Source organism: Uloborus diversus, chromosome 6 (assembly GCF_026930045.1).
Source record: "Uloborus diversus isolate 005 chromosome 6, Udiv.v.3.1, whole genome shotgun sequence".
In the NCBI taxonomy this organism is placed as follows: domain Eukaryota; kingdom Metazoa; phylum Arthropoda; class Arachnida; order Araneae; family Uloboridae; genus Uloborus; species Uloborus diversus.
The window spans coordinates 128,626,241-128,646,560 of NC_072736.1; the positions used below are offsets into that span (position 1 = coordinate 128,626,241).

Consider the following 20,320-nt stretch of genomic DNA (forward strand, 5'->3'; position numbering starts at 1 on the left):
AATATATCGATTGGAGAGGAGAAATTTTTTCTTTTCCTGCGATATCGCGCGAAAACAAAATGTTGGGAAGAAAAGATTCGAGAGCCCACCCCTTGGAACTTACGGACCCCCCTAGAGACCTTAGTATTAAGCCATTCTACAATCTATGTACATTTAACAATTTTCATGCCCTCCCCCCAAGAAAAAAAATATTTTTGCGTTACTGTTAAAGTCCTATATTGATTTGAAAAGAAGAATTCAAAGGCGGAGAGAAGCTGAACTTGTCTTAGGACAAACGGTTCTAAAAATTAAAAATAAAATCATTCTTGAACATTTATTTTCTTTTATTGCCCCACAACAAACCCAACTCGTTGCGATATTGTATGTTATAAGGTCAACTGGTGAGTAGCATGTGTTTTACTCCCTCCTGAGAGCGATCTAGATACTGCAAGTCCACTTCTCATTTTAAGATGTGGGTCGATGATTATGTGTGTCATGTTCGTTGGAGAGTTGTTGTTTCTTAAGAAAAACCAATCAATTCCACCCGCGAGTTCATTTTTATGCATGGACTGCGTGACGAACTTTGTTCTTAATTTTGGTGGTAAACTGCCCCCTTTGCTCTGTTATGTAATTTGCGTCTACATGTTTTTTCCTTCGAGAAAAAGGATTTTTATTTTTTTATAAGTGTAATGCGTGCTTCAATTAAACTCGTTTCTTTTTTCTTCAGGCGGGGGGTGGGGGGATTTTCCTTCTGTGCCAGTTGCAATGCTTCTTTTATTTTATATATTTTTTGTAGAGGGGGGGGGGGAGGTTCAAGTGCAGTGCTTTTTTTCCTTGGTATTGGATTAGTTTTCTCAAATTGCAATGCTATTATCAATTAAATTCATTTTTCTTGGAGAGGAGAGGAGCATGTGTGTTATCACTAGCACTACATAAATAAAAGGTGCAGCCCAGGTCGATCCAGGTCGAGTGTTAACTTCATAGCCTCGGAAGTTTTTGAATTTAATACATGGGTTACAATTCAGAAAAAAAGGTTAGTTCTAGGCTTATATTAGTTATTATGTATTTGTTTTTCACTAAAGAAAAAATAAAATCCTGTCCGAGATAAAGCCCCCCAAAAGATAGCAACCTGGACGTCATTTCTGTCTTGCGATTTTCGGCAAAAAAAAAAAAAAAATTGAGCTTCGTCATCTCCTGAGCGGAGCATAGTTTTTTTTTTAATTTGAAAGATAATGATGTGAAGGGAAAAAAATGTTTTCTCGTTGAAACGTGCTACATTTGGAAACATGAGGTTATGAGGTTTGTTTTTTTCCTTCTGCATTCTTTTCTTTCCCCCCCCCCCCTTTGTTAATCAGTACTAGTGACGTTCCGGATATCCGTATCCGCGGTTTTTAGAGGGAAAATAAAGATCCGTATCCGTATCCGCTACGTTCTTGACTGATCTTAAACGGATCTTTTCTATTCTAAAAATTCTTAAATATTTGAATAAAAGACTCTTAAATTCCGTTTAAATTAGGTTTTATTCCCTGTTTAAATAATAAAGTATTTCAGAAGCCAATTTGTACCCCCCGTTGCAAAAAGAAACGGAAAATAAGTTTTAAAAGTGTATCTGTGTGTCTATTTGTGGCATCGTAGCTCCTAAACAGATGAACCGACTTTGATAGTTCTTTTTTCATTCAAAAGGTGACTTGATCGAAAGTGTTCTTAGCTTCGCCTGGTTTTTGCAGAACTTTAAAATTATTATTAAAATATAAATAAAAATATTAATAAAACCGACTTAACGTTTTTCAGAATTATGGTAGTAAAAACTTACCCGTACGTTAAAAATATTGGCCCCAAATTGAACGAACTAAGTTTTCTGCGTTTGATATTTGTTTGGATTTTTCAAGTTATATACAGAAAAGCTATAATCTTGTTAAGGAAATTTTAAATGCAATTCAAAGCCTTTATACACGTGACCGGTAGCTATTTCATAGTCAGATAAGGAGAAAAAGCTCAATGATTTAAAATTTCTATCCGCTGTTAGTTCATATTTGTTAACAATGTGTGTTCTGACCCGCGAAATCCATCTCAATATCAGGTCGGCCCTCTGGGTTATGTTCTTTTTTTTTAATTTTTAGTTTAATATTAGTTTCTGTTATTGATTTGGGGTTTGTGTAATTCTTCATTTTGGTTTTTCTAGGCATTCTACAAAAAAAAGTGAGACTAAATTCTCTATTTACTGTTTGTAAAGGTGTTCCCGGCTCTGTTATGTCGGTCGGAGTAAGTTGGGTGGAATAGGTCATTGCTGCATTTATGCTGAAATAAAATGCGAAAAATTATTTCTAGCCCGTTCAGTAGCAGCTTTACACTCCTGCTCCTGTATCTTACATTTACCGAGCAAGCTAGAAATAATTTTTTACATTCTATTTTAGCATTAATGCAGCGTTGACATATTCCTTCCAACTCTCCCTCAATTTTAACGGAGATTTCTTTAAAGAGTAAATCAGTCTTGATTATATTTTCGCCGTAGATGACATTTTTTGAAGAAGCAATGTTATTATTCTGACAGGAATACCTTCTGTAACAAATTAAACACTTGGATAGTTGAATTGTGTTTAAAAAAAAATGATCCGTATCCGCGGATCTTGACACTAATGATCCGGATCCGTATCCGCGGATCTACTTTTTTGACGATCCGGCACATCACTAATCAGTACCATTGTGTACTATATTCTCTGAAAAAATGAGCTTCCCCTTTTGGGTTTTAACAGCTTTTAGAGGAATTTGAAAACAAAAAAAATAGGGTTTTGCGGTAACTGTGTATAAAAATATAGACTTGGAAATTTTTTCAAAATTTTAGTTCATAATAAGTGTCTATAAGATACTTTTAATCTTCTATCTATATACACTTGGCTCTCTGTTTAAGCCAACTGTATATAAAAATGAATGTTTGTCTGTATGTCATCCATGAACTCAAAAACTACCCAGCAGATTTGGCTGAAACTTTCCCAGTACCAAAAATAACAAACGGTGAATGTTTATAACCAGTTCGAAAAAAATCCGATCGATAGTTCCTTTTTTATTCCAATTTAAGTCACAATCCATTGGATAAATACGAATAAAATTATCGGCTGCAGAAATTAATTCGCGTGAAAGATCTCATTGATAAGCTGTTGCCATTTTTCTTGAGTTTGAACAAATAAATTCTTTCTTTATTGTTTTATGGCTTTTCATGCAACGGGGGGATTTAAAACTTTTTCTATTTGATATTTTTAGCGATTGATTGATCTTGCAAACTGTGTGAGTACAAAATTTGAGTATAGTCACGGCTTCACTTGATACCTGGACCGATTATTATGAAAATTGCTATATATATGTATTTTTCCACCGAGAAGGTGCATAATATGCTCACTGAAGCCACTCGCCACCAGGTGGCACTGCAGAGTAGCAACTTCTGCCCCGTTCAACCGATTGTCATGAAAATCAGTATAATGATGTATCTTTTTGTTGGCGTAGCAACGCGCATCGGGTACAGCTAGTTTAGTTATAAAAGGTCAAGTGGCAATCTTCTCGCTCTTTCTTGTTTTCTTAAAAAGTTCCTGGTCGGAGCAGCAACTTAAAATGAAAATGTGGATATGTAACTAAAGTTAATTTTTTAACCGCTTGCTGCTAAATAAAAGTTTGAATTTTCAAGTCCTCACTTACATATATAGTCAATGAAAAATCCTCATTTTTTTCAAATACCTGTCAAACCTATTGACTCAAAAACGTAATCTTGTCTTTTCAGGGAAGGGAATGCAATGCTTCAACAATTTTTATAAATCAAAATATTTGAATTTAATTGACAAATTGAATTTTTTATTTGACAAGTTTAAAAAAGATTCTGCGATTGTTTTTTTTTTTCCCCCGCAGACTGTTGCAAGAAAAATTTAACTTATATTTCCAGATGGTACATCGTTTTAAAGAGAAACATTATTTAGCAAACAAGCAACCAACCGAACAAAAAAAATATATCGCTCTGCGTTCCGGAAATAACGCAGTTAAAAGTTTTGTCGAAGGTCGCAAGTCAGAAAAGGCTTCCAGGTTACCCATCTTTGGCGTGTTGTACCTCAGGCCAGAGTTTTTTTTTTTGGGGGGGGGGGGGGAGGGGGGGACGAAAATATTCCTCCATTAAACTTCTTTCTGAATTTTAATTATTTAATCAATTATTTAGGAATTAGGTACAAATGTGAATGTGTTAAACATTCCTAAGCAATCAATTCCTAAAACCTTCATGACTTTCCGAAAATCAAATAGTTTTTCTTCCAAATCGTATTTTCACCAAATGTGCCCAGTTTAGGCCAAGAAACTACATGTATAATTTTTTTGGGGGGGGGAGGGGGTCCCAATATTTATCGATTCAAGTATATGGGGGGAGGGAGGCGTAATATAACGAGTCTAATGAGAGAACTTTTCAAACATTTGTTTTTTGTTTTTATAATGTAAGTATATTTGTTTTGCAGCTTTTATGAAACTGGAGTTCTTCTAAACCAGCGATCTTCAACCCGCTGTGTAGATTTTAATCCCTCTCCCCCACACACAAAAACAATTTAGTTTCAATACTGTTTCCATATTTGCTGGCATTTCAGTAATTACTGTTGTATCAAATGGAAACTTATGGTGTTTCAGTGTAATAACGATTTACAGGAGGAATTTTAAAACTTCATACTGTTGGATTTTTATTCGTTGTGTGTTAAAAAAGCTGAATTTCCATTGGTCAAATCTCATGCTCCGTTCACAACCTTCCTTTTTAGAAGCACTTACATCTGTGAGGAGCTATTCTCCAAAATGAAGGATTAACTCAAAACTGAGGAGTCGTATTTCTAACAATCATCTCGGAAAACGCTATTCAAATTGCTTAATCAAGCATAAAAGTCAGTGTTGACAAAATTAGCAAAAGAGAAAGAATGATTTATCACTGAAAAAAAAAATCACCTTTTTGAAAATTTTGATTCAGTTTTGTATTTAGTCAAGAGTTTCAATATTATTATTATTTTTTAATTGTGTTTTGCTATTTCAATTACTTACACCATGTGGTGAATATCGATTGTCACTGTGATTTTCAAACTAAATGAAAATTTTTTTTAAATCTTTGTAAATTTTCTCCCTCTAAATTGAAGAATATTAAATATTTTGCCCTGTATTAAAATTACATGGAAGACACCTGTTCTAAACAAATAAGCCTCATTTATTCTTTAAAATAATCTATTTTAATCGAAATTTCAAATATTGTAATGATTTTTGATTTAATCATGTATTTGCTGTGTGTTTGTTTTAATCGATTCTGAATTTAATTATTTAGTAAGCATAATTTTTTACTTTTTAGGGAGACTTAGCTAAAAAGAAAATCTACCCAACCTTATGGTAAGTGTTTTCACTACCTGAAAATTATGACTGAATGTAATCTCAAGTAAACTCACATCTTATGTAATATTCTTGTTAACAGAGCACTTTTAAAGCTGAAATAAAGAAATTTTGAAAAAAAAAATTATAATATCTACTTTTGGAAATTGAGGCATTTTTATATTCATTCAGAGTTTGAGCTAGAGAGCAGGCTCTTTGCATGCTGCTAGCAGCCGCAATTAAAACGAACGCTAAATTTCCCATCTAGAATTTTTTTATTTTTAACTTACTTTCCCGTAAAAGTCAAAAAAAAAAAAAAAAAGCATGAGATAAGGCTTGTAGCCCAGTCAATGAAGGTAAAAAAATAGGCTTTGTCGCAACTAATTTAGGGAAAGCTGAATTTTTGCAGGATGTTAGCACACCAAGTATACACTACAAAAACACAAAGTCCCGACCCCCACCCCTCTTGCTTTCCTCCCCACCCCCTCCGAAAAATTGTAAGAGCAGTGCTATGATTATAACATATTCGTGTCACAACTAATTAAGAGAAAGCTGAATTTTTGCAGGATGTTAATGCTTAAATTGTACATTAAAAAAAACAAAGTCCTGACCCCCACCCCTCTTGCTTCCTCCCCCACCATTTCCGAAACATTGCAAGAGCAGCACAATGATTATACGCTTTTCGTGTCGCAGTTAATAAGGGGAAAGCTGAATTTTTGGGGGATGTTAGCACACCAAGTATACACTAAAAAAATACAAAGTCCCGACCCCCACCCCTATTGCTTTCCTCCCCACCCCCTCCGAAACATTGCAAGATCTGTGCTATGTATATTCATAACATTTTCGTGTCGCAACTAATTCAGAGAAAGCTGAATTTTTGCAAGATATTAGTGCTTAAAGTATACACTAAAAAGACACAAAGTCCCGACCCACCCTCTCTTGATTCCTCCCCCCACCTTCCCCCAACCCTTCCGAAACATTGCAAGAGCAGTACTGTGATTATACGCTTACAGTTCAAAAAGTAATGATACCAGGGAGTTCCTTTCTTATTTCATTCCTAACAATATTATAAACCAATGGTGCCCAACCTACGGCACGCGGGACACATCCGGGCCCGTGAAGCTGATCCGTGTGGCCGGTTTTAAAATGTTACAACTCGAAGAGTGCGATTAATGACAATGTTACAAATTAGGAGCCAAATATCTAGAAATAAGTTTCTGAAAAACAGGTTGCATTTAACAAAATAAGCATCAAGTAATGATAGCAACAAGTATTGATTTGCAATTTTTATTCCTTTTCCGTATTTTTCCAATTCATTTAAAAAAGAGTAAAATATTTTGAAATTTTATATGTGCTTCATCCCGCGAGAACGATTTTACTTGCAGTATGATCTGTGGCCTCGGGAAGAAAATGTTGGGGACCACTCTTATAAATAAATTATATTACACTTTTTTTGTAGATAGCTCAGTTTTACTATTTTAATAACTTAATCATATACAGAAAACTCACTACAAAAAGTAACTTCAACAAAATATAGCTTTTTATCTATACGCCTTGGGAAGAAATGTTCGGACAAAATTTATAGGTAATAAAGTAATGGCAGTCACTTAGTTGAAATGGAGCAACAATATAATGACGTTCACTTTCAGTTTTACTACCATTGTACAATTTTTTGTCACAAAAGTTTATAGTTTGTTCGTGTCGCCGATAGTAGTCGACAAAATAATGTCAACGTTTGGCTTTAAGTCTTGCTAATAAATCAGGAATACAGTAAAACCTGTCAAGTTGACCATCCCTGTAAGTTAACCACCTGTCTAAGTTGACTGCTTTTTTCAAGTACAGAATTAGTCCTACATCATATAAATTAACCTCTATAAGTTGACCACCTGTTTAAGTTGACCACTAAAATAGTGCACCGCAAGTGGTAAACTTTCACAGGTTTCACTGTAGTATATTTCAACTGATTATTTCCCCGCAGCGGATATTATTAATGTTTAATATTACTTTTGGTTGTTATTTTTAGCCTTTTATAAGGGGTTATCTTCTAATATTTCACTGGTTTGGTCCGAAAATATTGTTACATTGCATTCCACTAGTGTCCACATATTGACGTACAATCGAACCGAGCTTTACGACAGATAAAGTTTGTAACTCATGATGTTTTACAATTGCAAGATATTAGTTGGAGAAGTTCACTTAGAGCAGAGGTAATCGTCAGGAGCTTGGGAATCAGTCTGTTGCTTGAAGTAAATTGACAACCCTACTCTTCTGGGGGAAGTTTAAAACCTAACCAAGTTTGAATCTAGTGGTAAACTCTAAAAAGATGTTGACGAGCGGCGTCCAAAGTTGGTGGAAGTTTTGCCAAATCAAAATTTGACTTCAGAGACATTTTTGCTATTACTTGCTTATGCACAAACTTTTATTCAAACTTGGTTAGGTTTTAAACTTTCAGCAGAAGAATATGGTTTGCAATATACTTCAAGCAACTGACTGACACCTAAGCCCATGACAACTACCCCTCCTCCAAATGAACTTCTCCTACTAATAATCTTGCAATTGTAAAACATTGTGTGTTACAAACTGTAGCTGTCGTAAAGCTGGGATCAATTGCACGTCTATTTGTGGACACTGTAGTGGAATGCACTGTAACAATATTTTTGGACCAAACATTATTCAGTAGACTATCCACGACACAAACGAACTATAAACTTTTGTCACAAAATATTGCATTTTCATTGTAAAACTTTAAAGTGAGCGTAATTACATTGATGCTCCATTTCAACTAAATGACTATTGCAGATCATCATTGTATTTTTATCTATAAGTTTTATTCATACATTTCTTCCCAAGACGTAATGATAAAAGTTGTTTTTTGTAGTGAATTTTCTGTACGTGATTAAGTTAGTAAAATGATGAAACTGAGTTATCTACATAAGAAGTGTCTGTAACATAATTTGCTTATAACAGTGGTGTCCAATCTTTTTCTTCCCATAAGGGCAGCAGATCGTACTAAAATTGTTCTCGTCAGCTGGAGCACAAGTAAAATTTCAAAATGTTTATTCTTTTCTAAATGACATAGGAAAATACGAAAAAGGAAGGAAAATTGAAAACAAATTTTTCTTACCATTACTTGATGCTTCTTTTGTTAAATGCAACCTGTTTTTCAAAAACCAATTTTTAAATATTTGGCTCCAAATTTGGAACATTGTCATTAATCGTACTCTTCGAGTTGCAACATTTCACAAAAAAGCGGGCCACGTGGATCAGCTTCGCGGGCCGAATGTGGCCCGCGGACCATAGGTTTGGCACCACTGGTTCCTCATATATTTAGGAGTGAAATAAAAAAAGGAGCTCCTCGGTAACATCATTAATTTTTGAGCTGTAAGCGTATAATCATAGTACTGTTCTTGCAATGTTTCGGAATGGTTGGGGGGGGGGAGCAAGAGGGGGGGTTGGGACTTCATGTTTCTTAGTGTGTAATTTAAGTACTAACATCCTGCAAAAAATCAGCTTTCTCTTAATTAGTTGCTACACGAAAAGCGTATAATCATAGTACTGCTCTTGCAATGTTTCGGAGGGGGTGGGAAGAAAAGCAAGAGGGGTGGAGGTCGGGACTTTGTTTTTTTAGTATTTACTTTATGTGCTAACATCCTGCAAAAATTCAGCTTTCCCTAAATTAGTTGCGACACGAAACCTTTATTGACTGGGCTATCAATGTAAGCCAGAAATATTTCTAAAAACAACGAAATAAAGAGACAAAAATAAGTAAAATAATCAAATAAATATTGAAAAATTCAAAATTGCGTAGTAGAATTTTGAGATGGTGAAAATTTGTTACTGTGTGTCCCCTTCCCCCTAATAACTTTTGACTGAATAGTTTCATTCAAACAAACTTTTTTTGATCGAAAGATCTTGGCAAGGGTTTCTCCATTTACATATTTTACTTCTTGATTTGAACAATTTTTCATTCAATTTTAAACAGTTCAAAAATACTTAGCACCTGCAAAAAACTTAAGGTCAGTTTAGACCCGAGACTAAAATGTGGATTTGATTCAAACAAACTTGGAAAAAAAATGAAGGATAGATTTTGATATTTTAATGGAATTCTTTGAACAATTCCGATTTTTTTAATATTGATGACAATTCGGAAAATTATTTTTGAGCACCAAAAAATTGATCAGATTTTGAATATATTTTCAATTTTTGATTTCAAGAAATAGAAAAAAAGGTAGCAATAAAAATCCAAGTACCATGTCTCATAGACTTATCATTGATGCAAGTCAGAGATAAATATGACTTTATCAAAATGAAATGAATATACAAATGGTTTTACCAGAGCTGCAAAGTCGGTGAGAAAATTATTAACTCCCAATTCCAGCTCCTAGAATTTTAGGACCTCCGACTCCAACACCTGTATCCCAAAATCAGTCTGACTGTGACTCTGTAGCCCTGGATTTTATGGTGAAATAATGATTTTTGAGATGATTTGTTTAGATTTTCATTCTAACGTTTTAATTAGTTTATTTTATTTTTGGCAACGAGAAATAAAAGAGGAAATTCAGAGTTTAATTTTTAACCTGGAGAAAGAGTTAAGAAGACTATTTTATTTTTGATAAAAATCAAATTGACGATGACATTTGACTTGAATTGTTTCCAGAAAAAAATTTTAATATGGTGTTGTACTTTAATAATTTTGAAAAAAAAAAAAAAAAACTTTTACTTTGACTTGAATACTTTTCAAGAAAAAAATCTTAACATAGTGCACCTCAACAATTTAATACATTTATATTTTTTAATGAATATATGTATTCAGTTTTTCAGCGTTGGACCTTGAATTAATTTCAGACAATAATGTCAGATAAATAATGTCAGACAATTTTCGAATTTTTTGCTAAAATTTGCTTTAGAATGCTATAACTTGAGTTTTGAGGGAGCTAAAGAGTTGTACTATTATAACTCATTTTAAAGAGAATTTAATGCACTTTAATGGGATATGCAACAAATATTTTTTGAAAAAAAAATTCAAAAAAAACATCAACATTTAGTGATTTGTAATTAAAAAATTTTTTTTTTTTTTGATGTTTTTTGAAAGATTTAGAAAAAAAAAGTTCAAATTTTAATGTATTTCAATGAATGCACCCAAAAGTTGGCGCAAAGGGACAATAAAGGGATCTGCAGTTACTATTTCGTTTTTGTAATTATGCTGAAGGAAATGTTTGCAATTTTTGCTGAAAATGTTTAATAACTGCTGATCTCTTCATGGTCCTGCTTTGAAAATTTTTGGGTGTTTTCATTAAAATACATTTAAAATCTTTTATATATATAATTTTAACGTTTTTAAAAGAAGTGTTCCTTTTTAATTTTTAACTTTTAAAGGTTTGTGAAAAAGTTATTAAAGTTAGGTATCAAATTAAAGTGCATTCAAGTCTCTCTACAATGAGCTATTATGACTTTGTAACTCCCATAGATCTTTAGTCATAAAATGTTTAACTCTACTGGCAAGTTTAAAGAAAGTATAAATTGAAGATGTCAAAGAATAAAACTTCTAAAAGTTTCATGAAAGTGTTAAAATAATCAATATGAGATTTTTTGGCTAATTTGACATATAATGATCCATTCCATGAAGAAATACATGTAAAAATCAAAAGAGAGAAAACAATATCTTTGTCACGGAAGACACTGTTTTTAACAAATACTGTCTTACCGTATTACTCGCATTATGCGGCATGCCGGAAAAAAGCGAGGTTCACCAGCATGCCGGGAAATTTATTTTGCAAATAAATAAATCCCGAAAATAACCTTTTTTCAAAAAAACAGTATGTTGCATATAATATGTGTTTGTTATTTATGGTAGGTCATTATTAATGGATTTAATTATATGCCACTAAAATAAAGCAATTCAAATGCAATTTGTTCATATTTTTTTAATAAATTTAGGTTCCTTTAGAGAGGTAAGTTAAATTTTTATTTATTGAATAGCTGTGATAAATTCTTTAGCACTGGTTTAGGGGCGGTGACTTAATGCATAAATTTTTGCTTTTACTTAGTTTGAATTTAATTTTTAGAAAATTAATCATTTTTAAACAATATTTTTCTTGTTAAAATAACAAATGACATTGTTAGTAAATATTTTTACAAAATTAAAAACTGTTTATTAATACTAATAAGATATGTATAGAACTTATATTCATTTTTAAGCTGAACACATATTTTTTATAGTAATATTTTTTTTCCTAACCTCGATTTTTCCGGCATGCCGAAAAGGACCAGGCAAGTGTTATTGAAAATCTGGTGAACCTCAAATCTTGCGACATGCTGGATAATGTAGAGTAATACGGTACCTGTATTCTATATTTAGTTTAATCCAATTTCATCTATTGCATAGTTCACCAGTTTCTTTTTTTTTTAGTTTACTTAAGTAAAAGTATAATTCCATCAATAAGTACATCCGTAAATAAAACACTTGTATTTAAATATTGATTATGTTATATTTTGTCAAATTGTGGTTGGATTTCCTACTGTGTGGAAATTTTTAACTTTTATGTACCTTTTGGTATTTAATGCTTCATTTTCTTGTCAGTTTGAATCATTTAAATAAAAAGTATGACTTTTAGCCTTAACTACAGTTTCAGCAGTTATTAATTAGTCACTACTAATATTGTTCTTTGAGAGATGTGTTTCAAAAGTGGATGCAAAAAAAAAAAAAAAAACTCTGCCCCCTCCCCTCCCTCCTTTCTTTTTTATTTTATTATGTTTTTTAATCTCCACGCTTTTCAGTGACAGTTTTTGAATTAAATATGACATTTTTATCTTTTATGAATCTGTAGTTTTAAATAATGGTAATGGCTTTTTCCGAACTATAAGTTCACTGTAAAAGTTTCAGTGAAGGAAAATATATATTTTACAGAAATTCAGTAATATCCTTAATTAAAATTTTCAGTGTTGTTTGAAAAAAATTTAATCTTTTGTCTCCTTACATAGATGTTGCTAAAATGGATTAGAGGGGTTGTAATATTAATTAAATGAATTATATGCTTTTTATGACCAATATTTAAAAAGGTCTTATAAAATAGACTTAGAAATTAATTAGACTAGTTGCTATGTCTTTCATCTTTCTCCCTCATTCTCTCAACTTTTGGAGAACAATTAACTACTAACTACAACTAGTTGCAGGAAACGTAGCTAATTGTTGAAAACTAGCTAAAAATTAAAAGCTTGGGGAAATTCAAAACCTAAAAAAATATAAGGTGTCTGGCTTGAGGGCGCATAGGCGGGAGGGCACATCAGCCGGCGGGTCAGTCTGCCTGTTTGTACCAGTTGGTATTTAATTGCATTTTGAGCTGTAGCAGTCCAACACTGAAAATAACCATCTTCCAACCTTTCCAATCTTGTGAATAATGCGATACATTTTCATTCATTCTGTTATCTTGTATAGTGTATTCACCAAAAAGTGATAGTGATAGTAAACAAAGCAGCGTTGCACTTGGAGATACCATTACCTGCTTGGGGAGGATGTGATTGAAAACAGCTCCAATCAGATAAGGGCCGACCCAATGAGTAATTCAGGAAAGTGGCAATTGTTGGCGCCAAACAGCAACCCTCTTTGTTTACTTGCGCTATCACTGTTCCCTGAATGCACTGTAGTTGCATTCTTGAAAAAAATTCCTTGAACTAATGTACAAAATTTCAATATTTTGTAGGGCTCTCTACCGAGATAACTTACTCCCAAAGCACACAAGCATAGTGGGATTTGCTAGAAGCAATTTGACAGCTGCTGATATCAGATCAAGAGTGACACCTTATCTGCCGGTAATATGTTTGTTTTAGCTAAGACTTTTTTTAAACTGTGTCCAATGTATGACAATTACATTGGACATTATAGTCCAAATAATGGACTTTCTCTAATTTTCTATAAAAAATTAGTGTTTGATAGTAGTTTCTAACGCCATAAGAACAATTAGTTGATAATGACCTGACCAAACTTAATGAGCGGGTAAAATTAATTAAAATTTCTTTAACATTCAAAGTTGCGTGCATAACATTTAAAACCAGCTCAATTAAAATAACTATTTTAATCATAATTAATATGAAAATTTGACAATAATGGTAACTTGAAGTTTGAACAGGATTAATTCTAGGAATGAGAAATACAGTGGAACCCAGTGGCGGATCCAGACTATTAATTTGGGAGGGGAACTTTTTTAGAAATTATGTTTATCGGAAGATGGGGGGTATGAATTTTTTTTTTTTTTTTTTTTTTTTTGAACCTCGTTTAACTGGTTCTTGTACATCCGGATTAAATTTGCGACTTTAAAGAAATTTTTATCTTTTCATAAGTTTTAAATTATGCTTGCAAGAACATGACTATATGAATGCACCATACATTCGATTTTTTTATGTTAATGCAAAAATTGGACAACAAACTACAGTATTCTGAAAAAAAAGAGGGAAATTGGGAAAATTCCAAAACTCATCTAAAATCGCAATTTTGGGCATTTTTTGTTAATATTAGTAGGGGGGAAAGGAGGGAGCTGGATTTTTTTCTCAATTTTTTCAAAATTGAAGTCCATTTTAAACCTCTGGTGATATTATGGAATCAGAGCCTCTTCCTGGAAATTCGTTTTAAAAAAGTAATTTTTCACAATCCTTAATGATATTGAATGGTGAAATTTTGCAGGTTCTTTCTCTCCCGAAAATTTCTGACATTAAACTTCAAAACCAGTTTTTATGTATGTTAGTGATAGCTGAAAAGGGCAAGGTTTCCCATCCCTGCCCTTTTCATGTTGCATGTGACCTACCTGCTACAGAATACATATTGTTGGTGTAACATCTTAAGCTCCTAAACTTATTGTGTACATTGCTATTATATATACATCAACTTCATGGGGAAATAAAGAAGTGTTTCCATTTACCACTTGAGTCTCTAGGGCAAAAGGAACTAATATCATTTGCGAACACGCATTCATAAAATTAACCTTTTCATATCCAATTACTCTTAAGAGCGCAGTCTTAAACACAAAGCAAAATGTAGTGTGTAGGGGGGAGGGATAAAGAAGTGCTTCTATTTATCCCATAATTTCTGGGGTAAAAGGAAATATGACCTCATTCGCTAACAGTCATAAAATCAACATTTTCATACCCAATTACTCTTTAAAAGTGTGATGAAATTATGAAATTTTTCTGTGGGAAATAAAGGAGCACTTCCATTTACCCCATAGTCTATGGGGTAAAACTAAACATGATATCATTTGCTAACAAGCAGTCATAAGTTCAACATTTTTATACCCAGTTACTCTTAGGGAGTCTATCTTGGAAACTATGGGCAAATTTTTGATCCCTAAATTCATCCTTAAGAAAGAGAAGGATCTACAGTTGAAACCTAAAAACTGTTTCCCTTTCCCCAACTGACCCTACTAGACAAACCAGTATACTGCATTTCCTGAAAAGTTCCTTTTTTTTTTCCTGAACCTGCAACTATCTGGTAAGTTAATCCACTCTTTTCCTTTGGTGCACTTTTTAACTGACATAAATTTTATAGCAGAGCATATGAGGCAGTGAGAAGCAAAGGGATGTAAGTAGCAAAATTTAAAATTTGGAGATAACCAGTACCAAATGGTAGGTGAACCACTCCACTGTTTTGGATTAAGACATAGTACTAGTAGCCGTGGTAAGTGCTGCTATGCAGCATGATTTAGAAACAGTTTTCAATGAAAGTCTACCTAGGACCGCAACTTTAAATGCGTTTTATTCAAAACTTGAAAATGTCCACTTCCATCCCTTTGCTTCTCACTGCCTTATGTTTATAATTAAGTTTAATTTAACAATATCCATGTATTGTCTTTGCAGAGAAATGATATAAATAATCATCCTGAGAAGGTAGACGCATTTTTCAGTTTGAATCAATATGTCAGTGGAGCTTATGATGGACTCGAAGATTTTGCAAAGTTGAACTCTGTCATATCATCTTTGGAAACGATGCCTTCTGCCAATAGATTGTATTATTTGGCACTGCCACCTACTGTGTTTGCGACTGTTACGTCCAACATCAAAGAACAATGCATGGCATTGAGGTAAGCACTTATTTCATAGAAAAATCATTAGGAATTAGATGTCTAAGCTGCACAAAGTTATTTAGTCAGAATAATTTTATTTTTAATCTGGTAAACATTTTTGAAAGTAACGTTCTCCAAAATATCAAAAATAGCCGATATTATTGTAAACAATGATACCCATTTATAACAAAGCCTAAGGGACTCTTATGAAATTTTCATTTGTAAATTTAATGACTAATACACAGTAAAACATGAAAAATGTACTGAATATCTCAAACACTTTTTTAAAAATTTAAACAATTTTAGACGCTTTTTTTTATTAATAAAAATTTTTTAAGGGCTTTGCCTTTTCTGTGTGGTTCAAGACATCAATAATTTTTACTTGATCCAATTTTTTTCTGAAGTGGCTGTATTCGGATTTTGCATCTGAATTCCAAAACTTTTGTCCAACTTCTTGTGAAATAAGGCAAGTGATAATTTCTGAAAGATAATTTCTGTTCAGTTTTTCACAGAATTTTTAACCATTTACTTTAGACACTTCATTACATCAGTATAAGAAATTTTTCCTTTACTATAAACGAACAGTTTGTGATTTTTTTTTTCTGTTACAAACAAAGAGAATTGAAATCATTGTTATATCCAGAAATTCGCTGATTTATGACTTCACTGTAATTGGCACGACTGTAAATCTGATATTTTTAATCAGCACAAACTAAATTCTTTAAATAGTAATTGCATGCTCAAAGCATAAGGCGGTTTATTTGCTTTTGCTATCCGTATATAATATTTAGAGTTAAAAGTTAATTTTTCTTTCATTTGAATATATGAACTTATATACAATTGACGCTTGATATTTCAAAGTACGATTGACCAAGAAAGATATTCCGTGTATCCAGTAGCATAACTATATGGTCTAGCGCCCCTGACCAACTAAATAAATTGCCCCCCCCCCCCCCCACGGGTTGCCCTCATGGAAAGTCACCAAAGGGTGTGCCCTCCAAAAAAAAAGTTTTTTGAAACATTTTGATTAATTGATTCGACAAATAGGAGGCAGCATTGTAATTTTTTTTCTTATTTTCTTTTTTCGAATTGTTTTCAATGAGGGCCAATGTTCCTTCTCAGTAGATGTTATGTATGTGTATTTCTATATATCGTCGCATCAAAGCAACAGTAAGATAACTAATCCCAGAAACAACACTAAGATATCTTACTGTTGCTCTGAGGCGACTATATACTCCCTATAGCTCTTTTTCTTGAGAGTTTTATTCGAAATACCACCCACTTGGCTGCTGCGCCCCTGACGAGACACTCCTGCCAACCCCTAGTTATGCTACTGCATTTAGCTAAAGTTCAAGACACCGAAAATTAACTTTTACTTCTCTTTTGAGACAATTGTAACAGTAATTAAACAAAAACACACACAAACACTCAGATAAGAAAGAAAACTTGTATTAGCCTCTCAAAAAAATACAAGTGATATAACTTGTAAAACTTGAAGTACACAAGCACAGATAGTATTACTAATAAATCATATTTCTTACTAGTGACCTGTGAGTTAAGCCCCAGTCTTCAAAGCCCTAGGAAAAACAGCGGATGGTAAAAATAGCAGCTAGAATTTTCTCAGTCATTTTACGGTAAAGTTGGTTTCGCTACTGAAAATCAGGACAATAAATATTAAGAGATGGCTGTCTGAAACTTCAAGATAAGCGGAGTGAACATCAAGTTAATGAAAAAAAAATCCATTATAAAACATTTACTCAAGTTTGGGACCATCCAAAAACTTCATAAGCGGAAATTCAAGTTAAGAGCGAAGTCGAGATATCGAGAGGCGACTGTAATTTCAATTTAAAAAGCATATTCTAAATTGTATTTATGTGTATTATCATCAATTGTATAAAATTTAGTCTTTTAAAGATAAAATATAACATTACAGCCAGGGTTGGCTTTCTGCCGGCAAAAATTAGTTTTTGCTGTGCCAGTGGCAGAAACTGGTTATAACCGGTAAAAACCGGCAAAAACTGGCAAAAACTTAAAAGTGTCTCTAATAACTTTAACTTTACTTAACTTTTAAAGTAATTACTAAATGATATTCGTTTAAATAAACTGAGACATCAAACTTCATTTCATCATTTAAAAAAATAAAATCCTATGCTAATGCCCTTGATTTAGTTTGGAAAGGAAACTTTTCAATTGTAGATGCTCGTAATATTTGCATTAATCTAACAAAGGACAAAATTCAGATGGGTTCTTAGGCAAGAGGAGTGACATATAGAACTAAAAACAGGAAATTACCGATTGTAATTTGCTCGCTTTATATGCTACATCTAAATTGCTTGTGATTGAAATTATCACGTGCTTCAAGAAGAAAGTGTCAGAATTTTACTTGCCAATATCAACCTAGATTTTGTATGTACCTAATGTCACAGCTTTGCAAAACAAATTGGCCGCATTTCTCGAAACTTATTTTTCCAGTTAAATTTTTACCACTTTCCCAGTTACTAGATAGTGGACTAGTTTGAAAAAATATACAACTGATGAAAGTTTCACGAATATTGCTTGTTCTTTGATGCATTGCCTGCTAGCCCTTCTGTTGCAAGAGTACTCTTAAGTTCCTCATTTGTGCACATTAAATTGAGAAAACTATTTGGATTTTTGAAACCACCTTTTCTAAGAGGCATCTGCAGGGTCCAAAACAATGTAACATTTGTTGCAATGTAACAATTGATTGTGCTTTAGTTAACAAATTAATTATTTTTTCCTTGCATTTTCTACTGTGTGTCAATATTTAATTTTTTGCCATTTTGTGAGTTTTTGCCAGTTTCTGCCGCAAATATGGCAGAAACTGGTTTTTGCCATGCCGGTTTTAACCGGTTTCTACCAGTGGTTTTAACCGTCTTGGCAGAAACTTGCCAACCCTGATTACAGCTAATTTTGCTATTCACTATTAATTTTTGCCCCACAATAGTTCTAAAATTTGCCATATGCTGCCTTTTCTAGTATCTTACTAATATTATATATGCGAAAGTTTGTCTGTATGGATGGATGTATGGATGTATGGATGGATGTATGGATGTTTGTTACTCTTTCACGCAAAAACTACTGAACGGATTTTGATGAAACTTTACAATAATATAGCTTATGCATCAGAATAACACATAGGGTAGTTTTCGTCCCGTTATGGGGGGCAAAACCCCCTTAGGGGGGCAATAAAACACAATTTTTGTATAAATTCTCTAATATTGGGATGAAAAAATACTTGCACATATTTACATTATATGTCCATCGAAAGCTCTGATTTTTCTGCTGAAGATAGCACCTGTTCGAAATTTCTAAATAGAATAAAAAACGAGTTATGAGCGTTTTAGATCCATGTTCGAAGGCTTTCCTCAATTCAATACAGTATTTAATGTATCATCTCAACTCCCTGTCGATAGCGACAATTGTTGTATTGTTGACTTTCTTTGCTTTTCGTGATTGTTCAAGGCTTTTCTCAAGTCAAATCTTGAAGTAAGATTTTTGCACAAGATTGGCAAATAATATATGATTTGGCTGATGATTTTCCATTTAAACGGAACTTTAATGTAACTAATGGTTTTTATTATTATTTATGCTGATTGAACACTTACTCATTATCCAAACAACCAACAGATCGCCAAAATTTTTGCAGAATGATTTCCGTAGCTGATGCATTTGGCTGTTTTTTCAACGTTGCTGTTTTTGAAGCCGAAGTCTACGTCATAATGTTTCTCAGCTTTCACCATGTAAACAAAATATCGCCAATCAAAGAATTTTCAAAAGACTTTTTTTACTGTGTTAAATAATCCAGCAACTAAATTAGGCAAATCCATAAACAGCACAAAAACTTCCATTAATTTTCCTTTTTGCACAATTTCAAACAATCACCAAATTTTATTACTTATTTTAGTAACATTTCGGATGAAACTGTTTAGCGTCATTTTATGGTGACCGAAAATATCTCAACATCTGGCGACGATATCTCTGTAACGAAAATTAATATCATATCGTTTTACAAAGTAAGGAAAGAATGGGGGAGCATCATCGAAGGTACCCCGAAACGACTTTCGCAAATTCGGTAAAATCGCACCGAGAGTGAATCGCACCGAGAAATGATTGAAATTTCCCGAAATAACTAAAGCAAGTATAAGGGGATAACGAGCGCAGCTACTTTTTTTTAATCACTTCGTACTTCATTAGCCATACAGAGAAGGTTTTAGACTCCATGTTAAAATAAAAGTATCAACAGATTAATCTTTTTAAACATGAGAAGATTAATTTCATGTTTTTTAAATTTGTATATGCTTAAATATAGTGCTTTCGTTTCTAAATCAATACTACTTTGTTCTTTATACTTATTGCTATTTTAGTTTTATGGGTAAGGAAGAAACTCGATTTTTAATCACGTCAAAAAGATGTGTTTTAAATTCTTTCACTTAAAACAGAAAACAAAAGCAAGTAACGATTTTTTCTAATAATTATTACTGACCCAGGCAACGCCGGGTATTTTTGCTAGTTTTATTTATAAATGTTTTAAAATGTTCAGAAATAAAAATAATACTTTAGCCAGTACACGGATGCTTTTCTTTTCTTTTTTTTTCAGACTAACTTTTAAATTTTGACTTTGTATTTTTATTCATATTAAAATTTTTACATTACTTATAATTTAAAAATATAAAATAAAAAAGTATCATTTACTACTGTAATATGTTAATGATATATTAATGTATTGTATTTATATAAATCATAGTGCATTAGTTTTTAGTTATTTTCAACAATTATAATTTTTAATTACAAATGAACAACATTAATAAGATTAAAAATATGACTTTTTTTTGGAAATATTATTTTTACAAAAATATAGAATGTATATCATATCATGATAAATGTCAACTCGTATACATCAGCAA

General features: G+C 32.6%; 1 protein-coding gene across 1 annotated transcript in view; it reads left to right on the forward strand.

Moving 5' to 3' along the window:
• LOC129225139 (glucose-6-phosphate 1-dehydrogenase-like) overlaps positions 1-20,320 on the forward strand; it is a 78,532-nt gene that overhangs the window by 45,078 nt on the left and 13,134 nt on the right. The window contains exons 2-4 of the mRNA XM_054859700.1: positions 5,327-5,364; positions 13,044-13,152; positions 15,190-15,413. Of these exons, the coding sequence (XP_054715675.1) occupies positions 5,327-5,364; positions 13,044-13,152; positions 15,190-15,413 (371 nt within the window). The remainder of the gene's footprint in view (positions 1-5,326; positions 5,365-13,043; positions 13,153-15,189; positions 15,414-20,320) is intronic.